The following is a 23,806-nucleotide window of genomic DNA, read 5'->3' as shown; positions in this document are numbered from 1 at the left end:
GCTATGGGCTGCCTGTCAGTCGAAGACATGGACTGGACGGCGCGTGGGGCCTACCAGTGTGGCCTGGGCGAGGCAGCCGGCGTCACCGAAAAAGGAGGATAATCATTTGCTAGTTCGCTCCTTATGTCTATATAGATACATCGTGATTCTTTTGGCATGCAGTCACATCGGCGCCTGCTGCCCCGATGACGGCTACTTTCGCAGATTACGGGCCGAAGCGAGAGCTCAATACAGAGCTTTATCAATTGGTGTATGAATTACTAGCAGACGCATCTTGCTTCACAATTAAATCTTCAACTGTGGCTCGAGCTATTTCTTCGTAACCTTTTGTTTTTGCCTTGGCTTGCAACTAGAACTCCCGCTCTGCAAGACAGAAGCAGTAGCTTTTGAAGTCGAAGTCAGCACCATCGCATGCTTCACCATTGTTTCTGGCCATAAGCAAGTACCAAGAAGCAAAAGGATATTCTGAAAATATTGTGTCGGCCTCGCGTGCCCTATCATCATCCAGGATAAGTCTGGCCACTCCCCAATGGTTCTTTTCCACTGCGCATAAAAGCGCCTCGTGGCGCTCCGCCGAATCAGCACCGGGTAGGAGAGTCTCGACAAAGTGTAAAAGACCTCCCTCTGCAGCGCATGCTAAGGCTTTGCGGGCCAGCCACTGGGCACTTGCGAGCTGAGCCTGGCCTGTAAGCAGTGCTCGCACCACAGCCTCTTTACCAGATTGAAGAGCTTTGCCAAGATAAGGAGGGATGACGGCGAAGTTCTTCTGGATCAAGCTCTCCACGATATTGACATTTCCCGATGCAATTGCATGAAACATTGGATTATGTCCATACGTCGCAAAACAATCTCTTTCAAACGGATCGTCGAGTAAAGCATGAACCGTGCGCCAGCAGCCGGCTATGACTGCAAGATCAAGGGCGGTACGCAACTTGCGATCTGCCACACGTCTGTCGAGCTTCTTGATCGTAAGCAAGATCTCCACTAGACGATATCGACCAGACCGGGCCGCCAAAATCAGGGGAGCTCCGTGATATTTGGAATCCTCGTAGCCATTGACGTCCGATACCTTCTTGGTAATCAGCCCTTTCACAATCTCCTCTTGATTCCTCACCACAGCCAATGTGAGCGGCCGCCATCCCAAACCAATGTCTCTAAGATTAATCTGCTGGCCGCCCCTGTCGATCAGCTTCAGAGCGGTGTCAACATCACCCAAGTCAATAGCTGCCAAGAGCGCTGTTTTACCTTGACGACTTCGCGCCAGGTAGCTTAGCGATGGCTTGCAGTCGATACTCAGAACCAAGCTAATAGATTGCGGGTTACCAGCTTGGACGACATAGGGTAGTAAAGTTGAGCGGGAATGCATAATGTTTCGGCGGTAAACGTCTCTTTGAAGAGTGTTGTAGAAAAGCCAACACGTCCTCATCAAAGAGCAAGTGTCGCGCTCTGAGAGGGCGTAGCTAACGCGGAGAAGCAGTTCCATCGGCAGATTTCTTAGTCCTAGCATTTTGACCAGGCGATGAGTGGAAGCTGAAGTTTTGAAAATTCGGATAAAGAGTAGCGACGAATGGTAAATGAATAAGACGTAGATTACGAGAATACAGAAGACTGCCGGCATCTCTATATAGTTTCAACGCTCTCGCGGATGACGTATGTTCAAGAAACACGTGCAAGCAAGGGGTGCGACGGCCTTGCACTCCATGACTCAACTACAGTCGTTGCAGTAAGCCTAGCGAACAAGGCCTTGCAGCTTTTGGACAACATTAGGTGACGCTTCGTGGGGTTTCAAGGTAGAGCGGCGATCCGTTCGTGTCCGACACGAATAGCCTGGCCAATGATAGAGAGGCGGAAGAAATCATACTCTTTGCACGTAGCCCTTTGAAACACGTTCCTTCGTTCGAAGGAGAAATCTGACAGGAGGCGCAAATAAAGCCGAGCTGTGATGTCCCTTTCTGCGTAAAACTGATTACCATGGTAAAAGTCGAAACAACTCCAGCAGCGGAGAGCTCGGCCGCTCAAAACTCCAAGCCTGTTGCATTTGGCCTTGTGCCCCAGGTGCCAGTTGTTACCTTGGACAAAACAAATGACGGAGGTCATACTGGTAGGTCAACAATAGCAGCGCATACTAATACAAAGCTGATCAGAAGCACACAGAGAATTTGCAAACAGTGGCTGGAGACGCCAAGGCTAGTAGCGGCGCAAATGCTAGTATACCCGGTCTTATGGAGGATCATGGTCAAGAACATGCTAAGAATCATCGCGGTGCAGTGTTTCTGCAGAGTGCGGCCCCTCCGTCCACGACTGGTATCGTTTTCTGCGGCGCTGGACTGGCAACAAACGCACCTAAGATTGGGCGAACCCCGGACTCACAGGATCTATCGCAAACTAAAACAGCGGCTCATAACACTTCTCGCGTCGAGATCGTCATACCCGCCTCAGACGATGGAAGTGAAGCTCCGATCGGCCAAGCAATCATAAGCGAAAAACTTGCCGGAAAAGCCAAGAGACAGACTCGCGGCGCGGATGCACCTGCTACCAACGGCCTAAGGCGGCAAAGACGGAGTATCAGATCTACAACTGTACTACCCAGTACAGGGGACATTGCCGGCGAGACATCAAGCACTGGAAAGCCAGGACTTGGGAGTACAAAGCGCAAGAAACCACACAGGGACTTCGGTGATAATGTTCTTCCAAATGCAGGATCGAAAACGCAGTTCATCGGCTCAGACAAAGGTGAAGTAACAACAGTGTCCGGTAAGCCCAGCGCCAAACCGGCGACGCCCTGAAGAAAAAAGCTAATGAAATGGATGTTCTTCAATCCTTCAGATAAGGTTTCCGAGGCTGACTTCCTGCGGGGACTGCTTCAGTTCGAAGTAGAAGGGCCCAAGGCAGCGTCGCCGGGAGCCGGTGCAGCACCGCTGACATCCGCGAAAAGACAGCATAAAGCAACAGCTGGCAATATGGCAATCAAAAGGCGTAAAAACGTTTTGGGCTCAGAAGTCAAACTGACGATTAATGAGGACACTGTCGGCGAGGCAACAAGTATCGGCACACCAGCAGGAGCAATTGACCCTTTTCAAGCTTTGTGGTCGCCCGTTTCGCTCCCGGAAGTGGAGCAGAGGGCTGGCTTTGCGAGCTAGGCTGTGCGCGGAGAAGCATCTCGTCTCATTGACGTGGCTCATACTAGAGATTGGTTAACGGATAATATGGAGATGCAGCTGCAAGAGCAGGTGAGGGCGGAGACGGAGTCGAATTCTTTTTTTCTTGATTCTGGTTATGGCGGAACGACTGTAGTGTTGTCGTTCGGGGAGGCAAAGTCAGCCGAGGCTGTGATCAAAGCCTTGCGCAGCCACGGTGTTGGGCTCAATACGAAGAAGCCGTCCGGTGGATAATTGCTGTCGGGGCGTTCGTCTGGGCGCAAGATGTGTGAAGCACCAGCGTGGGCGCAGGGAGTGGCTGGAGGCTATTGGTAGGAAACTGTTTTGATGTGATAGTCGAGACACTAGGCTACCGGAAAATAAAAGGAAATTCTTGTACTGTACCCGGTTGCAGTAGGGCTACAGATTGGCTTCTCATCAGCCAACAAACTAGAATGATCACTCCCGGAAGGCATGTCAGAGTTATGATAAAACCAGCATGGGTGGCCGAAAGGAGCTTTAAGTGAGCGACCTTGAGAGCGAATGGAGGACTCCAAAACCACTTTTCGTGGCTTTGGCATCAAAAATTCATTTTTAAGTAAATTGAAGGAAATTTCTGACTGGCAGGAAATGCTCGAAGGGCGAGGGCTGTATGTGGGACGCATTGTGGAAGAGTGGACGACGACTTGTAGCGGCGGGAGAAGCTACCAGAGCTACCTTTGTCGATCGTCCTCTTCATAATTTGAACCGCCCCGGGAACACTGATGTCACTCGGGCAACTTGAATGAGGAATGGATGAGTGAATGTAGTAGGCATTAAGTCATCTTATCGGACCCATGTTGCTACGCCAGGCAGCATGGCTTAGCAACCAAGAATACCTTTGTTGACCCTAGCACGGTTTTGAGTCCCGCCCACCACGCGCTAGGGCGGCGCGGAAGCAGGAAACGGACATCTGCATTGTGAAGGATGCGATGTCTTAGGTTTCTGTGAACTAGATCTTAACGTTAGTCTTTGCTCGGTCCAATTTTAGAGATATATCATATGGCATCACCTCTCCCCGACACTCTCGCCTTCACTTCTTTGGATTTTCTATCTTGATTGGGCGTGGAATCTTCTGCCTGCGTTTTGGCCTATATCACATTCAAGTTATCCAGAGATCCAAAACGTGTTTAAACTATGCTCGCAAATATAAAACGAGAGTCATCCGGCAATACAGATTACACTGCTCGAATTCCGATTTACATGGAAACGGAAAATAGAAGGCACACCTTCAACGCCAATGATGACTTCTGTCCAGAATGGAACGAGTACGGGGTGGATCAAATTGCGACGACACACCTTCCCCCAAAGCCCGACTTCGAAGAATTTCGTCGGTATGCATCAAGTTTGAGAGCCAGTCTCACTGAAAGTCCTTCGATGAATGGTGCCTCTAGCTTTTCAAATGCGGCATCCGTTGTCTCACTTCCAAGTTCGGCGATGGAAGGCCTCCCGCCTCTCGACATTTTTTCAACGCCTGAATTGGACATCCTCCAGCTGTCGGCATACATAAATCCATCTTTAAGTCCCGCTCAAACGACAACACGTGCCACATTGGTACCATGGCGCAGCTCAACGCTGACGAGGAACAGGCGTCGAGGACCTGCTGGGGGAACAGGCCGTAACCACCGCGACTGCAAAGACAGAAGAGGGCTAGGGCTTCGTTGGGGTTCAATTAAATAGTGGCTAGAAACACTCGCAAAAGAATACACCGCGCACAGGCTGCAACGCAACTAGCGAAAGCAATGAGGAAGAGGGCCCGGAGATGGGCAATGTGAAGCCTCAAGAAGACATTAAACTATACTGATATGCAATACAAGCACTGTCCCTCAATTGTCTTTCTGAAACAGCATGTGCAAAACCCAGCTTACTTAATCTTGATTTTGGCGCAAGTAGCAACAGAATTGCCTACCGTCATTATGACCTTGACAGCTTCAATTTACACTCAAGCGTACCTTTTCTAGACCATCGATGCTCATCATCCGTTCAAGTGCACGGAGAAAGTCGAAGCCAAGCGGACAACGGTCAGGCTTCTTTAGCCCGAGTCGGCCATCTTCATTAGCATACCCTTGTATAAGCTTCATTGTGAGCACTGTAGCTTCATTCATATTGAATCGCTCCTGAAGAGAATCTTGGCCCCCTATTTCGAGTTAGTTAATTGTTTTACTTTTTTCATGCGTAGACTTACAGAGCTTCACGGTTCCATGCGCATTGACGAGGATATTAGAGGTACAAGAGCCCCTCGACCACCTATTTGGCTCCGTGAAACCACAACAAGTGGTGGATGTTCATGCGGTAATTTGAAACTGCCCGAGGTTGAGCAGCAAGTGATTGATGATTGTGGAAGTGAAGAGGGAATTGGTTGGAGTGGCCTGGTTCGTTATACGTGTGCCGGTTTTCGAGGTGCTGTTCTAGGTTTGATCTGTGGCAGGCTAAGCCTCTTCCGGCGTTGATTCACGCAGACTTTTTTCCAATGCAACCGAATAAAGTATAAATCATGATATATCAAGCCAGGAGAAAATGCGGACAGTAGGATCAGCCCGCTGCCACATTAGGATACGATACAGCAATAAGCCAAAGAGCCCAAAATTCCACGCCACACCACGCAAACACCACTGCTGCCCAGCCAAGCATCTCAAAAATAAAAACAAGTTGCGCAGAATGGTCAAACTTATATTCCGGATCATCCAAGTCTTCCACTAGTTTAACAGCTGCGTGGCTGGCGTACGCTCGAAGACTGGTGGCATATATGGCCAGAATGAGAGACATGACCATCATCAGCCCGAGGGACTTCCGCGAGGCTTTGAAGTATAATAGTAACGCGTGAAGAGCAAGTGAGAGAACATTAAAGCCAAGTAACAGGACCTGCCTTACGTATATTGCCCTACTGATAGTGGTGATTTTGTCGTTGAATGGTTGCGAAGGGGACAATCCAGATAAGCTGGTGTCGGTTGCACCCCTCTGTAATGCACCATATAGAGTTCGCGTAAGGTGACAACTCAAGCCTGCACACCCGGGCGGTTCAATGATTACGACCAATGAAGAAGGAGTTAGAGTTGGCGAGTCTTCGCGAGCGTCTCTTGCGATTCGGGTTTGCGAACCAAATGAAGTTGGCTTGTGCTAAAGCCTCACAGAGTATTAGCCAAATCCCGCTTGTCAAACTATCGCAGCTTAGAGTATCAGCACTTTGTGCTACTATCAGAAATGCACTCACGCGAAAAAATAGTTGACTTGGAACATTGAGTTTTGTATACGTCAAGGTGAGCAAGGCCACCAAAGAGATACTCATAGCAAGATTTGCCAACGGAGCAAGCAGTAACAATTTTCGCATTCGCATTGTGCAAAATTCGCACATGAAATAAACAGTTGAGCCGAATGGGTCGTGGACTATATCGTTCGCCGGCCGAGTAGCAGGGTTCTGGCTTATACTGTGGTAGCCGTCTGCGACGGGGCACAGGCGCGGAGCACTAGGCTGATTGAACGTCCTACAGGCTGCAGGTAATCCACAGCAAATTGACACCGAGTTGCCAAATGTTGCTTCTTGAACTTGGATGGAGTTGGGTGCGGCCTCGGAGAGAGAGTGCACCGCTTTTTTGTCCAGCTTTTGTACCACCTCTGGGGGTCGCCTGCGGGCAGAAATGTGCCGTCTGCATCGGTGCAGATTTTCTCGATCTCTGTTAGATGCATGCGGATCATCAAGTTGGCGTCTATGGTTGCAAGTTGGCGTGAGAGGACGGCTCTAGTGCTAACTAAGAACTACCAAACTGTCATGGTCTGTGTCTACAGCCAATCCCGCGTAAAAAACTGAAAACTCATTTTCCATCGTCGAGTCCCAATAAACAGGCCACGACGGGTGGCGCTGGACGTGCCGTTCATCTATTCTTTTCTGTTGGAGCCGCGCCTGACTGCTGCGAGGCGGGAGCTTCCTCGCCTGGGCGAGATTGGTCGGCAACGGTGCGAACTCGGCAGCTAAAGATCGCTCTATGTCTTGCCACGTTGTCATTTTTGGGGGAATTTCCTTGCCGTCTGCTCGGCGCAGGCGCCCTTCGGCCAAAACGAGGTTCTGGCGGGCGAGGCAGTCTGCGCGGCCCTGTCGCTTCAGCCGTGTTGCGTAAGCGTTGCACTCGCGCATTATCTCGGCGAGCTGCTCTTCTTCTGAATTTTCTGGTGATGGAGAGCGCGACGGCGTAGCCTGCAACAACGCGAGATTGCCTTCGCTTAATTTCATGATCGTGTTGTATCGAAAACGAGCGGGATGTCGCAGCGTGATAGAGAGAAGAAAATTCCACCGTCATGAGTAACGGTCTACATCTGCCATGAATGCTTACACCAGTGTTGTTGTGGTTTCAGTGACATACACCTACCTGCATAAGAACTACGCCATGGATTTTTTTTTTGTTCCCCCGGACCACTCAAAGCCTCCGGGTAAGCGCCCACTGTTTGGTACAGGTGTGGAGTAACGTCGGCCACCCACTTCTTGGCCCTACCCACATCTCGGCAGCGTTTTTACACCAAAAGTACCACTTTTTACCCACTTACCCTAAGCCCACTTTTTATATATAGAATAGATAATATTATTAGGTAATTTCTTTCTATAGATTTCTATATACTCTACATTTTTTATACTTAAACTAAATTCTTCTAAATAGTAATAATTCTTTTAAAATAAAATAAAAAAGTGTTAAGGTTTATATATAAAGTACTAGGAGATCTTAACACTTTTATCTTTTATTTAACTATTTAGTGTATTTATATATAATAATTAAAAAAATATAGATAATTATATAAGAATATATACTATAAAGTCTATTAATAAATAGTCTTCTTATCTAATATATATAAAGATATTTAAGAAAATCTAAAAAAGAGAGTAAAAAAGAATTTTAAAAAAGTACTTTATATTAAACTATTATTAGACTTTTATTAAAAATAAGAAAAAATCCTTTTTATATAGATTATAAGTAAAAGAGTTTTATATAATTATTTTATTAAAACTATATATCTATTAAAGAAGATATTTAAAAAATAAATATAAAAATAAAATAGGTAGAATAACTAGTAAATTATTTTCCTTAACTTTAAAAATCTTTTTAAAAACAACTATCTAATAAAAAATATTAATATCTTTATATAGTAGATACTAAATTAGAAACTATATTATCTATATTTTAGTATATTTTAACTTGCTATAGTAGCTATAATATAGCTAGATTAAAAGTGTGTGTTTTGGTGTAAAACGCTGCCGAGAGGTGGGTAGGGCCAAGAAGTGGGTGGCTGACGTTAGTGCTCCAGCTGGGGCCCTGGGCTTTTTAGACACGTCGATAGCCCCCTGATTAGTAGCTGTCCTCTGGAGCGAAGGAAGGAATAAGCTACCCGGTAGAAGTTTTGCAATCAGCTGCTGCATCTGGTGGGCGGGCAGAATTGGGGATTTTCGGTTACGGTTTGCAATCTTGAATCGACAGAGTTGATGCAATTCTTCGGGACTGTCGACTTCCAGGTGGAGCGTTACTGGTTCCGGATCTACGCCCGTGGGTGTAAGCCTTACAGGTGCAGCATCCGGAAATAGTGGCACGCAAAAGTACTGAAGCACGGTATTGAGACTTACTATTGAAGTGCAGTATTACCCAACCCAATAGAAGCCGTGCTGTGCTGCGGCGCTTCGAGGCAAAATGAGCTTTGCAGGGCCGCGTTTCGTGCCTTGCACATGCTGCTCAAGGCTCTGCGGACTTTGTACGGCGACCAATCAAATCCTCCCAGTAAACGCCATTAGAACAAACCTCCCCAGGCCGATGCGGTCTACCATCAGCCGTGCTGCGGGATGTTTTCCGTAAAAAGGTTCCTGCCAGGCCTGTCTCTTTGCAGAAACCAGTAACCAGAACTCAGACCGCAACCTTACGGTTTATTTTAATGTCTGAATGATGCAATCTTCTATTTTAACACAATGTCTTTCATTAAGCACCTCCAGCGAGATGGCATTTCGCAGTTGATCTTGAAGCCCCGCCCGCGGTTCGATACCGTCACAGCCAGATCAAAATTACCGATTACAAGTACTCAGAGGGAGCCCAGCGCTTTCGAGGTAGTCGAGGCCACGTCAAGAACTAGAGCCTTGCCTACATGTAGTGACTGTCACGAAAAAGGCCATCGCATGACGTCACATAGTAGCGTTTGAACTAGCATAGTGTAGATTCTCTATTGTACCTACAAAGATATGTCTATTCCCATTCGATGTTTAGTGCCGATTTCAACTTCGTAATCTTGTAGAAGTCAGCAACGACAAAATCTTGTTTTTGTTTCTCACAATCAGTCTCCGTATATAAGCCAGAGTAGAAGAAATCCGAGAATACCCTGGTGATGGATTCGTCGGACAAGTCATTCTCAACTCGTATGTCCTCCTGGTTCCATCGACCGGACAACCTGGCTTCGAAGTACTCTGACCAAAACTTCAAAATATCGGAATGAACTTCAAGGGAAATTGATCCGTTCTTCAACTTGGTGAGTAAATGGTCTCTTGAGGAATCACGCAAACTGTGCGAGAGCAATGCTCGATAGCTGGCGGGTAGGCTTTCCTTCTCATAAAGAAGACGCAAGATAGGTTGGCTCGGGGCAAGAGTAAGCGGGGATGCTGTTCTGAGGGCGCTTGGGTGCTCTCGATATATGTTAACGAATAAGTCGAGAAGTCCAAATTGTGTCTTCCAAGCAAGGTTTTCAAGTTCGTAGGAGTCGAAAGTGCGTTCAATAAGTTGCCAAGCTAGTTCTGTCTCACCACTGCTGATACTATGAAATATCATGTGCTCGATGCAGGGTGCTAGCCACGGCTCGTCCGCTTTGTTGCCCGTTTGTTTGAACGACTCGAGGATCTCGTCGACGAGTTGTCGCGCTTGGGCATGCCGACCGTCAGTCTGCAGCGCTTGTACCCAGAGAGACAACAAAGGTTGAAAACACGCCGCTGTGATCGCCATGCCTCGTTGGCTGAAATAATCAACTGCTTCTTCAAGCAGTTGTCGTGCTTCGGTATGCTGATCACTGTCCAAATACAATTCAGCCTTCTGCCGGACCGCGACCAGTTTAACGTCTGGCATTTCGAGTATGTAGGATTCGAGCAACCTTTCCAATTCCTGTCGTCCCTTAGCAGTTGCAGGCTGATAACTGCTCTCGTCCGTCGCGATCCCAGTCCCTTGATAATCGGTATGCTGAGTCCATCGCATTGTAGTCTGTGGTGCAACGAGCGAAGCGCTGGAGAGTCATTGCGGGGTGAGGATGGGCAACAAGCTTTATACAGGGAAGAAAACCCCTTTCGCTGCGGTTTGCTAGGCTGTCAAGCCAAGCAAATGTTGCCTAGAACAAGCCCTACCTAGTACTGCACAGTTCTTGAAGGTACCCACCCAAACCCACCTGATAAACGTACCTGGCTGCACTAGCGTGCCTTGTGACGGAGTAGTCTAGGCAAATTTTGATGATGTTGACGCGGACATATGATCTTTACTCCTAAATTACTTCCAACGCCTAACAGACGAGCCTCAATGACCTCAACCGCTATTGGCGCGTGATGGTATCTTTTCCATAGTACGCACGCCCAATTGTGCTGGTGCTAGCCATTTACGGGTCAGTGCGCTTAGCTGGTTTGGCAGAGCAGACGTTGGTACGGTCGCATTTCCCAATGTTGCAAGAAATAGGTTCTCTATTGTTGCTGTCGGCAAATTTCATCATAAAACTGCTACCCAGCATTATCTATCAAAGATAATTTGATTGGTGAGGCTATCATTATCGAAGTTGCCTGTTGGGTATTGCACTTGGATGACCCGGCTAGGCTAAGGAGCTAATCGACCTCGCCAGCTAGTGCAGTCGGAAGTATTGAGCATGGCACGCACCTCTGTTCAATGATAACATTCGGCGGCTGGTGTCAGACTGTGCTGGGCTAAGACATTCTAAGGGAGACTCCATGGACTCCGGGTGATAGCAAATCATTATCCCGCTGCTTCCATACCGCGCTCCTCTGCGACGATGGCGACGACGGAGCCTCAAGTTTGGCCCCCAAGTTCTGCGTCTCAGTGAGCACCATTGAAGCGGGAAGGAGTACCGGTAAGCAGAACAAATATAGTCAAACCGGCCATTCCTACGCAAGGCTATTCAGAAGCTACAGAGCAAGGCACAGAGAAACTAACATTCGCTATATTGCAATTTCACTCAAAATTTCCAATACAAGTACAGTAGAAGCCGCTGGATCTTATCTTAGTGCGGCCTTCTTTGCGATGTTAGTACTGCGTTTGTATGGTTTCGTCCTGCTTTCCAGCCGTTCTTTTGTGCTCTTGTGTCTTTGTGACTTCCTGTCCAAGATGTTCTTGTCGGCTGGTTGGTAGCTAGTAACTCTTCGGCTGTCCATTGCCAGCGATGTAGTAGCTGTCCATTTGTGCCTGTGTGCTGTTTTGGCCGTGGTTTGTGAGCAACTTGTTAATATTTCTGACGGGTTGTTTGACCTTCTGGCTACCTGGCCGTTTCGTCGGCTCCTGTTCTTGTCCTCTTGTCTGGTTGTCCTCTTGTCTGGTTGTCCTCTTGTCTGGTTGTCTTCTTATCGTTGTCAATGTCGTTGTTGAATTTATAGATTGACCACACCCGACTTTCCATTCCCTCCCTATTTTACACATACGGATACTTATATCGGAGACAATCCTGTCCCTTTGCGGCCATCTCAACTCAGATCCCCATTACAGTCACATCGTCGTATCCAAGACATTGTCTCTTCAGTTCTGCATTTTGCATCCCTCCCCTGTCTACCAACCCACACTCCGCAGCGATAACCCGTTGCAAAGATGCTGTCCAAGATTGTTATCCTCCTCGCCTCGGCGGCTTCTGCTGTCGCTGCGCCGCTGCCCTGCGCTTCTCCTCAGGCGCACTTCCAGACTCCTACTGTGCCCGCCTCCGGCGGTAAGTTGAAGTCATTAACACGCTCCTCTCACCTCCTTGGCTCCAATGACTCTCCAGCACCTCCCCAACAGCCCACTAACACAAACAACTTTAGGCCCCAAGGAACTCACCAACCCCCCCGATGGCCTAAAGCTTCTTCACATCGCCCTTGGATTCGGCATCCAGAACTACACCTGCTCGGCCGTCGGTGCCAAGCCCCTAGCCACCGGCGCCCTCGCCATCCTCTACGACGCGCTACCCTTCTACCCCAAGCAAGGCCCCCGATCCCTCTCCGCCGACAAGTTCATGGCGCTCCCCGGCGACGTCCTCGCCCACCACCAGCTCCCGCTTAATATGGACTCCTCCGCCCAGGGCCGCGTTGATCCTGCCCACCCCGGCGCCTCGCCAACCGAACCCTTCCCCGCGCCTGCGCCCCTCAGCGTCGACGCCATCGACGGGCCCCTTGAGTACATTGGCCACCACTTCTTCACCAGTCAGGGCGTCCCCGAGTTCGTGCTCGACAACGGCACCATCCATCTCACTGCGAAGAAGGATGAGGCCGTCGACGCTCCCAGCTCGGCGTCCACTGGCCCCGACGGCACCGGCGCGGTCGCTTGGCTCAAGCTGAGAGCCACTAGCGATGCTGTTGGCCCTGCGAAGCTGGTCTACCGTGTTGTCACTGCCGGCGGCAACTCGCACGGTTGCGCCAAGGCTGCTGGCGACGACAGCACCAGCTACACTGCCACCTACTGGTTCTACGGTTGAAGTAGCCGGTGCATCGTGCGAGCTGTGCGACTTAAGGAACACACCTGATGTTCCGAAAGATGATCGCAGACTTCTAGCCATTACTAGGCAACGCTTAGCTTCGGCTCTTCTGCCAATATCCTCGTGCGCAACTTGTCGCACGCAAACTTTCGGACGCTGTTTTTAAAAGCTGAAGGCACACATCTTTTCGATACCTTTCGATACCTACTGAGCGACTAATGATGCTCCCTGCACTACACTTCAAATCATTATCGGTGTCCTCTCGTACTGGCTTTCAGAGAATATAGGCGCTGTTTATGGGTCCCGGACGCTGAATTATAGTGGGGCGCAGTCGGTGAAAGACAGCTTGCTAAGAACACCAATAATGCTCTGCATTGTACTCTCTTTTTATGTTGTGTCTTGTTACGTAGTAATTTCCAAAATACTTCGCGTGCGATCACGCCGCTGTTGGATCTGCCTCGTGGTCCCCAGTCACACAGCCGTCTTCCGAGCCAAGCTCGCCGCCCCGCGTCGCAAACTACCGGGTCTATGTGAGCATTGTGCAGTAGCTGCAGTCAACAAGATTCAGACTAGTAGACGTTCTCAGCCGGTCCAATGAAGCCAGTGGAGCCAATGGAGCCAATGTCTGTAACAGCATACAGTCTCAACTGAGTATATTGACAACTAACCGAGCGACCACTACGAGTGTCCAAGAGCCAAGAAAAAGCGAAACCTACGAGAAGCAAGGGGAATTCAACAAGTTCCAGAGCTCCCCGGCTCATCTTGGCCAATCTCGCTCACTGGTGAATCCCGGACCGGCGGACTGCCCGGAAGGGGACCGAGGCGTGAGTGTAAGACAGCCACCACGGAGCTCACCGCATCACAGCTTTCCAGCTACAGTTGTGCAACAGAAATTTATATCTCACATTCTCCCAGCAACGCACAGAGTTTGTTCGATTCGTTTCCAGTGAGCCTCGTCGGTGCCTGCATTCAACCAGTAGTTCCCATCATGATCTCTGCCAACGGTGACCAAATAGTCGAGACGAACGTTACAATTAGAAGTGTACTGAACATAGGAAGGGAATCCTGGCCTTGCAGATGGTGCGCCAACGCCCGTAGAGGCATCTTTGATAACAGCTCCAGTCAGATCCAAGTCGAATAACTTCCCGTGGCACCAATTGGTTCCCATAAGAACCGTCATGGTGGCATCGCCAAAAATAGGCATGGTTAAGGTACCTTCCTTCTCCCTTACCAGCGCTGAATATGCCTCGACTTGTTGACGAGTGCGACTTTCCGTAATGCGTTTACGTAGTAACGAGGCCAGGTGGCCTAGGCCGCTGGTAATAACTTCTTGCGTGGGCACCAAGACAGTGTACCACTGAAATGCGTTGGACAGGTAAGGCTTGGACGACGGCAAGAGGTCGTCTTGCAGTGCTTTGCGAATGCCGAGAGAGCTGAAGATATTGACAGTACCGCGTGGGTCCTTCCGGGTCACTGTGTGCAATCGAGCCCACCAAGCAGTGATGAGGTTATCGTCGCTAAGAAACAGCCTCGTGTCGTTGATGTCGCCGCCTTCGCTGGATGACAACTCGCTCGCCACTTGCTGGCGCATCTCTTGCAAGAATGCCGACGGAAGCCGCAGGACACGTGCTCGATAAGTTTTGAATATAGCATTGTATAGGGTCCTAATTGCGAATACAATCCACGGAAACCCGGTCAGTCGCATCCCTTCGAGCACGTAGGGTTCAGTGCGGTGAAGCCCGAGGCGAGCGAGAGGGTCCTCGTCTGCATCGTGCGGCGTCCCAACTTGGCTCGGGTTGTCATTGACAATTTTGGACCAGGCCTGAAGCAGCTCCGCCTTGCCCGGAGTGTCAAAAAAGGTATGGAACCAACCCAGAACGACAATTGTCGCATCTTGGAATGATACGACAACTAGCCCAGTCTGGGGCAAGTCATTCTTCAAGTAGTCAGTAAAGTCATGGGGGACACTTGGATGGTCCCACAGGGACTTAAAGGCGGTGACCTCTGCAACTATCTGAGGTCCTTGTCCTTGCAAAGCCCCTAGTGATTGCATTTGGGACGCAACTGGATGTTTGCCCACGGTTATATCGTGTCGAATATTGCAGAAATTTACCGCTGGACGATCCTTTGTGAAGCTTGCTGGGATATGATAATACAGCCGGCCGTTTCTCTGTCGTGTCGTTCTTTGGTTAGCTCGGACCCCAGCAGCGTGTGTAGCAAAGCAGACCCATGAGCAGCTAGACAGATGTAGAACTGAGCAAGGGTGAGGTAACTTACATTATATCTGAGTCTGGCCCCGATTTTGTCCCAACCTTCAAAGGTAGCAAGAGCTTCCAAACCAGCTCGCAACTTTGAGGGGTCGAGGACATCGTTAAACAGAAATGGCGTCCAGAAGATAGTGTCTTTGCCGTGAGGAAGGTCGTCAAACAGTCTCAGCGGTATTACCCTGTCGGTGGGTATTGTCGCGGCTTGGCCATGGGTTGGGTCGAGGAAACGCAACATGGTGAAGTAAGGTGGAACGGTAACAGCCTGGCTTCGAACAGTCAATGTGTGATGCTCAAGATGAGAATGAAAATCGGCGGTCTTGCGAACATGTAGAATAGCTTGAAAGTCGGAGTAACCATGGATCCGTCGTTTGACGGGGACCAGTCTCTCTTGAGGGAAGCGCTTAGCGGGCGTAGTTCTTGAATGAGTCAATCGACTAACCAATCAATCAAGACATCTACAGTGTACAATACCCGCCATTCTGGCCTCTGCATGCTCATGGGAAGCTGCTAACCTATACTATAGCGGCCTGTTGAAACGATGCTTCTGAATGACGCGCAAAAGCGAGAAATTAGCAGCCATTTCTGGCCTACTCATCTGGTAGCTCAAGCATGTATGGTGGGTTCCGTGCGAGGCAAGCATCGCGTGACTTGGCTCATGGAGCTGAACTAACAACCAAAAGCCTACTTGAATTTGGCTTTGTCCAATTCTCGCTGCTGTTCGAATTACGACTCTTCCACCTCCGGGCTTGGCAGTGCGCCAGAAGTGGAAGTACGCCAGAAATGGTAGTGCGCCAGCGCACCAGAAGCGGTGCAACGGCTCATGGGAACCGGAGCCAAATAGTGATATAGAGGAGGGCGAAACAAAGGTCACGCCTTTGGTTTGACAGCCATTTTAGTATGCGGGGTATCGCTGCTGATTGTCCAGGCGGTGCTCGAAACTTGAGCGGGAGAGTAGGCGGTTGAACTGGGCCATTATTTTGCCACACATGCTCCAATCGTTGCTCTGTTACGACAATAACAGCTTCAAGTAATGCAGTACAGAGAAGGGCGAAGCAAATGTCACACTTTTTGTTAACAAGATTGTGACAGCCATTTTAGCCTGCGACGCAGCGCCGCCCGACACCTATACAGCAGTTGTTGCTCTGTTGCGACAAAATTACCTTTCGGCGATGGAGTAGTAATTTACTTTCTATCCTGAGCTTTTTCCCGCCGAGAGGTACGGCATTTAATAAGTTTCTGCACAAGTATTGTTATGTGCGAAACCAGCTTGAGGTCACTCTCTGTCTTTAAAAATTGCGTGCGCTATACCAGCAGCGGTGTTAGTGGGCGTTTCCAGGTCTTTACACTAATTAATAGGCTCGCGAGCCTGTAAGTTAGCGCTGGTGCCGCCCATTTTTAGCTGTTACAGCGCCAGGCCTATTAAAAAGACAGAGAGTATGACATTTGTTGCTCGACCGTCTCCTCTCCCGAAACCTCTTCTTCCGACCCGCCCCCGAAGTGACCATGAGAAATTCCTTGACCAGGAAACAAGCATTGCATAGGCCGGGCTCTCAGACTTGTGGTCTGCGCCTGACTGTATTGCCGCCGTACTAAAAATGCTCTCTTCGCTGTAAAACAAAGGGGACACGGAGACAGATGTGAGGACAATTTCGGCTACAGTGCAGGGTGAGAACCAGCCGATACAGTGGCCCTTAGGGACTACTGTGGACCACCACGCTGACTCTCACGCTCCGGTACCAGCTGCCCGGCTCTCATTCTGACCGCTCATCGTCCTTTGCTGCAGCCCATTAGAAAAAACACGCTTAGCAGCACCAATTTAAAGAGGGGGTACAAGTAACTTCGAGCAGCAACATCCGGCAGTCTGTTGTTAATTTGCTCTGAATCCGCGGCCCCTTGGACGTTCGATGAGCCCCGATGGGTGACAGGCTTCAGCGGTCACCGCGCGCGTCCACAGTGTTCTACGCCAGAGCCCCAGCGCGGGCGCGTCTGCCACACCACAGTATAAGCCACAATGCTCCTGTTCTTCTGCCTGTGAGCAATCTAATCCGCAACTCATTAGGCTGAACCGTTCGCTTCATGTGCCAACATTGTGCGGTGCGGGTGCCAAAAGTGTTACTGCTCGTTCCGTCGGCCAATCTTGCCATCAGTCTCTCTTTGGTGGCCTCAATCGTCTTATTTATTCGCGTAAGTACATTTCTGATAGCAGCGCAAGGCGCTACTGCCTTGAGTTGCGGTAGTTTGACAAGCGAGCTTGGGCTTATACTCTGAGGCGCTCTAGCACCAGCCAAATCCAACTGGTGCGCGACCCCGAAACGCAAGGGACGTTCACGAAGACTTCACAGCTTTAGATTCTTATATATTGGCCGCACTTCTTGAACCATCTGGTTGTGCAGACTTGAGTTGTCACCTTCCGCGAACTCCATATGGAGCATTTCAGAGTGGCGCAACCGACACCAGGTTACCCAGATTGCCCCCTTCACAAGCAATCAGCGACAGAATCGCCACTATCAGTAGGGCAAAATACATAAGACATGTCCTGTTACTCGTGTTCAATATCCTCTCACTTGTTCTACACGCGTTATTACTCTATTTCAAAGTCTCACGGAAGTCCCTTGGGCTGATGATGGTCATATCTCTCATTCTGGCCATATATGCCACCAGTCTTCGAGCGTATGCTAGCCACGCAGCTGTCAAACTGGTGGAAGATTTGGATGATCCGGGGTATAAGTTTGATCATTCTGCGCAACTTGTTTTGATTTTTGAGATACTTGGCTGGGCAGCAGTAGTGTTCGCGTGGTGTGGCGTGGAATTTTGGGCTCTTTGGCTTATTGCTGTAACGTATCCTAATGTGGCAGGGGGCTGATTCAGCGAAAAATAACATGCGTATGTTTAACACTTATGACCTATGCACTATGCTAGCCTGATGGTGTATCTGTGCTTTGCGCTGAGAAAAGAGACCTGCGTGAAAGGACGCCGGACTAGGCCTAGCTTGCCGAAGATCAAACCTAGAACAGCGCCTCGAAATCCAGCGCAGTATTCGTGGGTCGTGAACAAACTGGACCACTCCAACCAAAGTTTTTCTTCTTCATAACTCGACAGTGAGACCATGCGCAACCAGATAATTATCTTTCCACTTCTTATTGAGCTAGCAGCTGCTGGACCGCTGGCATATGGTATTTGCCAAGCTGGATGCGCCGCGGTTGTGATGGCTTGTTACGCCGCCGCTGGCGCGACCTGGGGCGCCACAGCGGGTGCATCAGCAGCGCCCACGGTTGTTGCCTGCAACCTTGCGTTTGGCAAATGCCAGGCAGCTTGCTCGGTCGCTGGATTTTGTCCCACCGCTTAAAATGGCAATGAGGATCAGCGTGGCATTATCGATCAAAAGGTACGTGACATGCCTGCTTCTAAGTTAGTGCTGTGTTTACCCACGTATTACAGATTCAGTCGCTTTCGACCTAGGTAGTTGTCGCGCTAATGATGATGCTATGCAGCTTATACTTGGCTCCCTCTTGTTGGTACTTCCACTTTCTTCCTGCTATATGCCAGTCTAATCCGCCTTTAATCTTATTTTCGATGGCTTTGAACGTTCGTGTTCCCTACGTGGCGCAAATGTTTAAATGTGAGGGCTGTGCGCTCAGACAAGTAGGAATAGTGTCGAAGTTTATGGAACGTAGGGAAACGTTTGTTTTCCATTATTATATCGCAAAATCCATCTTAGAAGAGTCTGAGCCAAATTTGAGCAGCCGTTAACTGTATTGTACACCTTGCCACAGCCGAGCAAGTCCATAGGTTTACTTATGCCAGCGGATACTGGACGGAAGCTAGCCGGCAGAGCCTTACGACCAGTCATTTTGTGTTGTAGGGAGATGGGCGCGTAGCGCGGCATTGTCATTGGTCTGCGTTGGCCAATTTTGGTCGGGTAGAAATCCACGAGGCAAGCGGTCTTCCAGGAAAAAGCGTTGCTTCTGGTGATGCAGTCACGTTCACGACGCCGCAGATCTTCCAGGAAGAACGTCCATAGTGGCGCCGCTACTCTCCGCTGTACAGGGAACTGCTGCCTACGATGGCCAGGAGTCAACAGGACGATAAACCCGCTGGGGTCGAAGGCCTGTGCCAGTCGGTCCGTCTTGCGCAAGCCAGGCGCCGATATGCCTAAAGCTGCGAGGAGCGAGACGATAGTTGCCCAGTGGTTATTCGCACTCGCACAGTGCAGGAACGGCCCAGATACGCTGACTCGCGCAATGCACATACGCGCCGAGGTTTGCATGCGCCGTCCTTGGACAGCGTGCACGTTAGATCAGCAACCGCATTGAGCTGCAAGCCCGCAGAGCTTGCGCTGCCAGAAGGTACAAGGCTGGGCGCCCTGGCAGCCCGGGGTACGCGTCGCCGCCGGTATCCAGCACCGAGTCGTGAAGCCTGTGGCTGAATTCGGAGCGCGTCGGGGCGCGTGCGTGTCTGAACGAGCAAGAATCGCACCTCAAAAAGAGATATCATGTTCCAAGGATACTATCTGCCAAAACTTGGAGACGTCGAGAGTGCGCTTGTAATAAGGCAAATCTGCCCCCTCGGGTACGCTCTATTGGCGGCAGATCTGCCAGAGACAACTCTGTACCATGGGGGCATCGCTCAGTGGTGGGGCTAGTGCTATCGACCCATAGAACTACTGCGCCCGGAGTAGTCTACTTGGCCCGGTTCAGCTTGGCCTTGCCCGAGAGCTTTGGCACTCCCCACCCGTTTGTCGACCCGCCCAGCTCGTTCGTTTATTTACTGAGTAACACTCCGGCGAACTACCAATGCTGTCGTGTGGGAATTGAGAAGTGGTGGCGCCGCCACACACCAAAAAAAAAACCAGGCTTGATGTTGGCTGGTGCGTGGAGCTACAGGGCGCGGTGAGAGAAACTTAGAACATTCTGCGGCCGGCTGACCGTCGAGTTGAGTGATGGCATGGGTGTGGATGCAGCAGTGGCGGCTCTCGCGAGGGTGGGAGACGGGGCCCGAGTAGCTACAAGTCTTGCGATTTGTCACGGCCATTGCAGGAAAAGAAGTTGGAAGTGGACCTGCAAGTATCGTTGCGTTGTCATCTGCCTTCATATTCCCTGAATTAACCTTGATCCGCCCTTTCCTCTCGTACCATAATGACTGCCTCAGGCACTTCGTGTCTACCCTCAGGTGCCAGGTACCCACAGTGGGTGCGTGGCACGTATTGTGTACTCTTTCAACATCCACCTCCCGCGAGCTCCTCTAAACACCATTGCCTTACCATCTGTCCGCGAGCCGGTCCATGGCCTTCCGTCCCCATTTGCAAGGTCAAGAAACGGCTTTCTAGTTGCAAAAACAGCTTGGAATATCTCATCTGTCGAATTGCCGAGAAATAAACGCGACCCGCGAGCCACGAATTGGAAACGGCACCGACCAACGACGCGACATGGCCGTCTACTGGGCAACGTTCCCGACGCAGAAACTTGGGTACAGCAGTGTGCTGGGTGGTGTTGTAGGCGGTTTGGTGTATAGTGTCTTATCGTTCTGGGCCTTTTCTGGGACGGACTCTATGGTACTCTCCACTACTGGGCATGATGGGATACGTGACACGCTAGTTAAGCTTTTGTTTATCATCTTCCTGGTTCCAGCCCTGATAGGGGGTTTCATTAGTCCGATGGTGGGCACTGGGCTTATGGGTTTTGCAACTGGCGTAAGGGAATGCCAGGCGCTCACAAGCTGTTACTAACCGCAAGGGCAGGTACTATACTCGGCTTTATGTGGCATGGATCCATCAATATGCCACATTATAGGCGTTATTGTGTGCTGCTCCGTATACAACAAAACGGTTCCTCCGCACGAGAGTAAACTAAACCGCAAGCTCCGGAAACAGAGCTCAGCCGAGGTCTGTTCAGTTTGCCTCCTACCTATTGCCCACTCAGAGAAGCACGAGCGGGATGGGACGATGGAGGCGGAAACGGACATTGTCGGAGTTCTGACCACCCTCATGCTGCCATATATCTCTGCAGCTGCTGGTTACTTCGTGATGTTTGCCTTGTCCCGAAATTTGCAACCACACACCATGAAGGATCGACTTGGGCCAAAATGGGTGCGAAGTCTGTTGGGCGGTTATATTTTTGTCATGACAAGGAAAGCGTGGGTTTTGGTGTACAAGATGCACAAGGAACGTGTACAAGATGCACAAGGAACGTGTGCAGGAGAAATCCTTTGCGAAGGTGCCAAACGCAGATGGAGTTCACCACGCAAGTGAAACTGCAGCCTGCCCTGCCGCCTGCTGCCTGCCGCAGACGGATCACCTGCTACAGGCCAAAAGTAGCTTCTAGCAATTCCTATCTATCGATACATCAGCTTTACCATCGGTTCAATCACATCTTGTTAGTTCTAATAGTAGCGCTCTAGTGGGCCACTTCCCATAGTGACCGTGATTTTATCCCCAGCTCTGAGGCTCGCTCTTGCAGTGTTTGCAACGCCATATGACCTGGCCGTCTTTTTTCGGATGATCTCATTTCTTCCAAAAGATGTACGATCTCAGATCTCCGATGTACGCCGTAGCACATGCCTTGAGTCGAAACTAGCTCTCAGCGACGAGAGGAACGGTCACCCCAGTTCCGCCTCGGCATTTGAAAACGGACCACGATGGCAAATCACCATAATCATGATACTACGACGAGATTTCAGTGGTCGAGTCTTGTTATATAAACTTCGGCGTTGACGGTGTTGACGGCACAGAGCCACAAATGCTCCGTCATCTGAGGGAACCCTCATGCAGCATGGCTCTGCAGCCCTGTCAACAGTCAGTTACGGATGCGTTCCCAATCGGGCATGCGAACGCACCCTTGCTGAAAATTTGGCAACGACGCCCTGCAGCCTGATTTACACAGGCATATCAGCGAGCGCAGGTCATCGGTGGACCCAGCCCACCATGCAGTGAGCGCTGCATGGGGAGCCAAAACAGGTGTTGGCGCTGGATTGTCGCGAGCACCGGCGCCCGACTTGGAGTGAGTGGCTTTCTGCGCCAGTCCGGCCTGACAACTTCTTTTGAAGTCGTTTCCCACTGCTGAACGGCGTCATGAGGGTTGCCCTGGCCATCTGGGAACAGAGGAACGCTGCGGCCCAACGCGGCGTGGCTATGGTGTGTTTCTTCGCTGGGCTGCCATGGCGGAGGCACCGGCGCGATTTGACCAGCCATGCGGCCGTGGCTTCAAAGCCCCTCGTCGACAAGATTCGGCTCGTTTCTTGTGCCAGCAAAAGCGGCAACACATCGGTCAACCACTGTAGATCACGGACCTCTGGCCAGCGCGGCGGCGACCACGGCTGCCCGCCACCATCCGACTGCGCACCATTCACCATGTCTGCCGGCGGTATATCGCTCGTAGTTGCCCGCTGCGGTGGTCCTTATCCATTTTGCAGATTTAAAGGCGCTCAGTATGAAGCACCGGATCTCCTTCGACTCTTACGCAAGATTTATGGCTGCGAACTGGGCCGCATCTACTGTACACCACCCTTGCGCCCTCCCTCACACCCTGCCTCACACCACATCTCGTCCACACGAACCTTCCACTTCAACCCCTGAATCACAAAGAGACAACGCTTACAAATTCTTTGGCAGATGTGTTCCATGGAAACGAATTTCAAGCGGTCGGTCGACGGACTGAGCGACTTGTGTGCTCCTGCGGCTGAGGAGCGACGGCCGCAACGCCCGCGGCTGGAGATCGCGAGCCCAACCAGCTGTGCTGAGGGTCTTTTTGCGAGAGAGTCGCCCATGGAGGCTTCCGTGAGCGATCCTACACACGAACACTTTGAAAGTTCCGGTCACCGTCTTCCATTGTGGACTGGCTCTATGACTGCTGCGCACGCCGGCGAACAGCGAGTCTCTGCAACGAATGGTGCGAGCGTGTCTTCTCAGACGCTGGATGGTGAGCCGGACCAGTCATCCCTCCTTGGCTTCTCTGTATTTTCTTCCCGTTATAAAGAGTTCCACTGGAAGCCCCGAAGCATTTTTGCCGGCCACAACCTCCTCAGCTTCCTACAAGAACTGCCATTGTCGCTTGCTCCCGATGCAGACCGCTTCGAGTTGCATTTGAGAAGGCCAGGCATGAAGATGTCCCTAGACGTCTGCATGTATGATGGGGAGGGGTTTGAGTCCGTCAAAATTTTTATCAATTCGCGTCTCTGCTCTGCCGCTGGCTCCGGAGGTGACCCGGAGTACGTGCTCACCATCCAAGAGCGGCGTTGTAAGGATAACCACCCACGCTACTAGCCAGCCTTTGCAACTTCCCGATCCGCCGCAGCCCGTGCATGGCCTCTTGCCTCGACGGATTGTGCCTCACGTTTAGCAACAGCGGAACTTATCATACTCTCGGGATCAGCGAGATCTGCCTTGTTCGGAGCTCTGGCCCGGATCCGAATCTGATGCTCATCCGCCGCTACCTACATGGGATGTGGTTGATCTGTGAGTACCTGGCTCTCCATTGCGCGTACGCATCATTCTCACAAGACGCAGGGCTTCTTCACAGGCACACGGGGAAGCTCTTCCCCAGGCGTAAGACACAGCTTCTGCTACGGATGGTATGGCCCAGGACCATTGGCAAGCAAACATAGCCACGACGCAATACGCTGGGAATATTGTAGACATATCAGACGTGTGATCTAGTCGCAGTTTCCTTGGTTCTAGCCTTGGGATGTCCTTTTCTGAATCAACTT

The 23,806-nt window shown here is 50.6% G+C and overlaps 5 protein-coding genes across 5 annotated transcripts; 2 read left to right on the top strand and 3 right to left on the bottom strand.

The window, feature by feature from the left end:
• Positions 1-349: 349 nt before the first annotated feature.
• Positions 350-1,366, bottom strand: LMH87_001457 (uncharacterized protein; the record flags this gene model as incomplete). Its single annotated transcript, XM_056192733.1, has 1 exon — positions 350-1,366. The coding sequence occupies one exon, from the start codon at positions 1,364-1,366 to the stop codon at positions 350-352; it is 1,017 nt and encodes a 338-aa protein (XP_056049839.1).
• Positions 1,367-9,385: 8,019 nt separating this feature from the next.
• Positions 9,386-10,378, bottom strand: LMH87_001456 (uncharacterized protein; the record flags this gene model as incomplete). Its single annotated transcript, XM_056192732.1, has 2 exons — positions 9,386-10,196; positions 10,278-10,378. 2 exons carry the CDS (start codon positions 10,376-10,378, stop codon positions 9,386-9,388), a joined length of 912 nt encoding a protein of 303 aa, XP_056049838.1.
• Positions 10,379-11,980: 1,602 nt separating this feature from the next.
• Positions 11,981-12,839, top strand: LMH87_001455 (uncharacterized protein; the record flags this gene model as incomplete). The annotated part of the gene is made up of 2 exons (XM_056192731.1): positions 11,981-12,095; positions 12,190-12,839. The coding sequence occupies 2 exons, from the start codon at positions 11,981-11,983 to the stop codon at positions 12,837-12,839; spliced, it is 765 nt and encodes a 254-aa protein (XP_056049837.1).
• Positions 12,840-13,740: 901 nt separating this feature from the next.
• LMH87_001454 (uncharacterized protein) lies at positions 13,741-15,341 on the bottom strand (the record flags this gene model as incomplete). The annotated part of the gene is made up of 2 exons (XM_056192730.1): positions 13,741-15,009; positions 15,117-15,341. The coding sequence occupies 2 exons, from the start codon at positions 15,339-15,341 to the stop codon at positions 13,741-13,743; spliced, it is 1,494 nt and encodes a 497-aa protein (XP_056049836.1).
• A 7,110-nt stretch (positions 15,342-22,451) lies between these two features.
• On the top strand, positions 22,452-23,704 carry LMH87_001453 (uncharacterized protein; the record flags this gene model as incomplete). Its single annotated transcript, XM_056192728.1, has 5 exons — positions 22,452-22,464; positions 22,514-22,596; positions 22,713-23,308; positions 23,368-23,555; positions 23,607-23,704. 5 exons carry the CDS (start codon positions 22,452-22,454, stop codon positions 23,702-23,704), a joined length of 978 nt encoding a protein of 325 aa, XP_056049835.1.
• Positions 23,705-23,806: the final 102 nt, after the last annotated feature.

Source organism: Akanthomyces muscarius, chromosome 3 (assembly GCF_028009165.1).
Source record: "Akanthomyces muscarius strain Ve6 chromosome 3, whole genome shotgun sequence".
NCBI lineage: Eukaryota > Fungi > Ascomycota > Sordariomycetes > Hypocreales > Cordycipitaceae > Akanthomyces > Akanthomyces muscarius.
The sequence above is the reverse complement of the archived record's forward strand: the minus strand, read 5'-3'. Positions and strand labels throughout refer to the sequence as shown.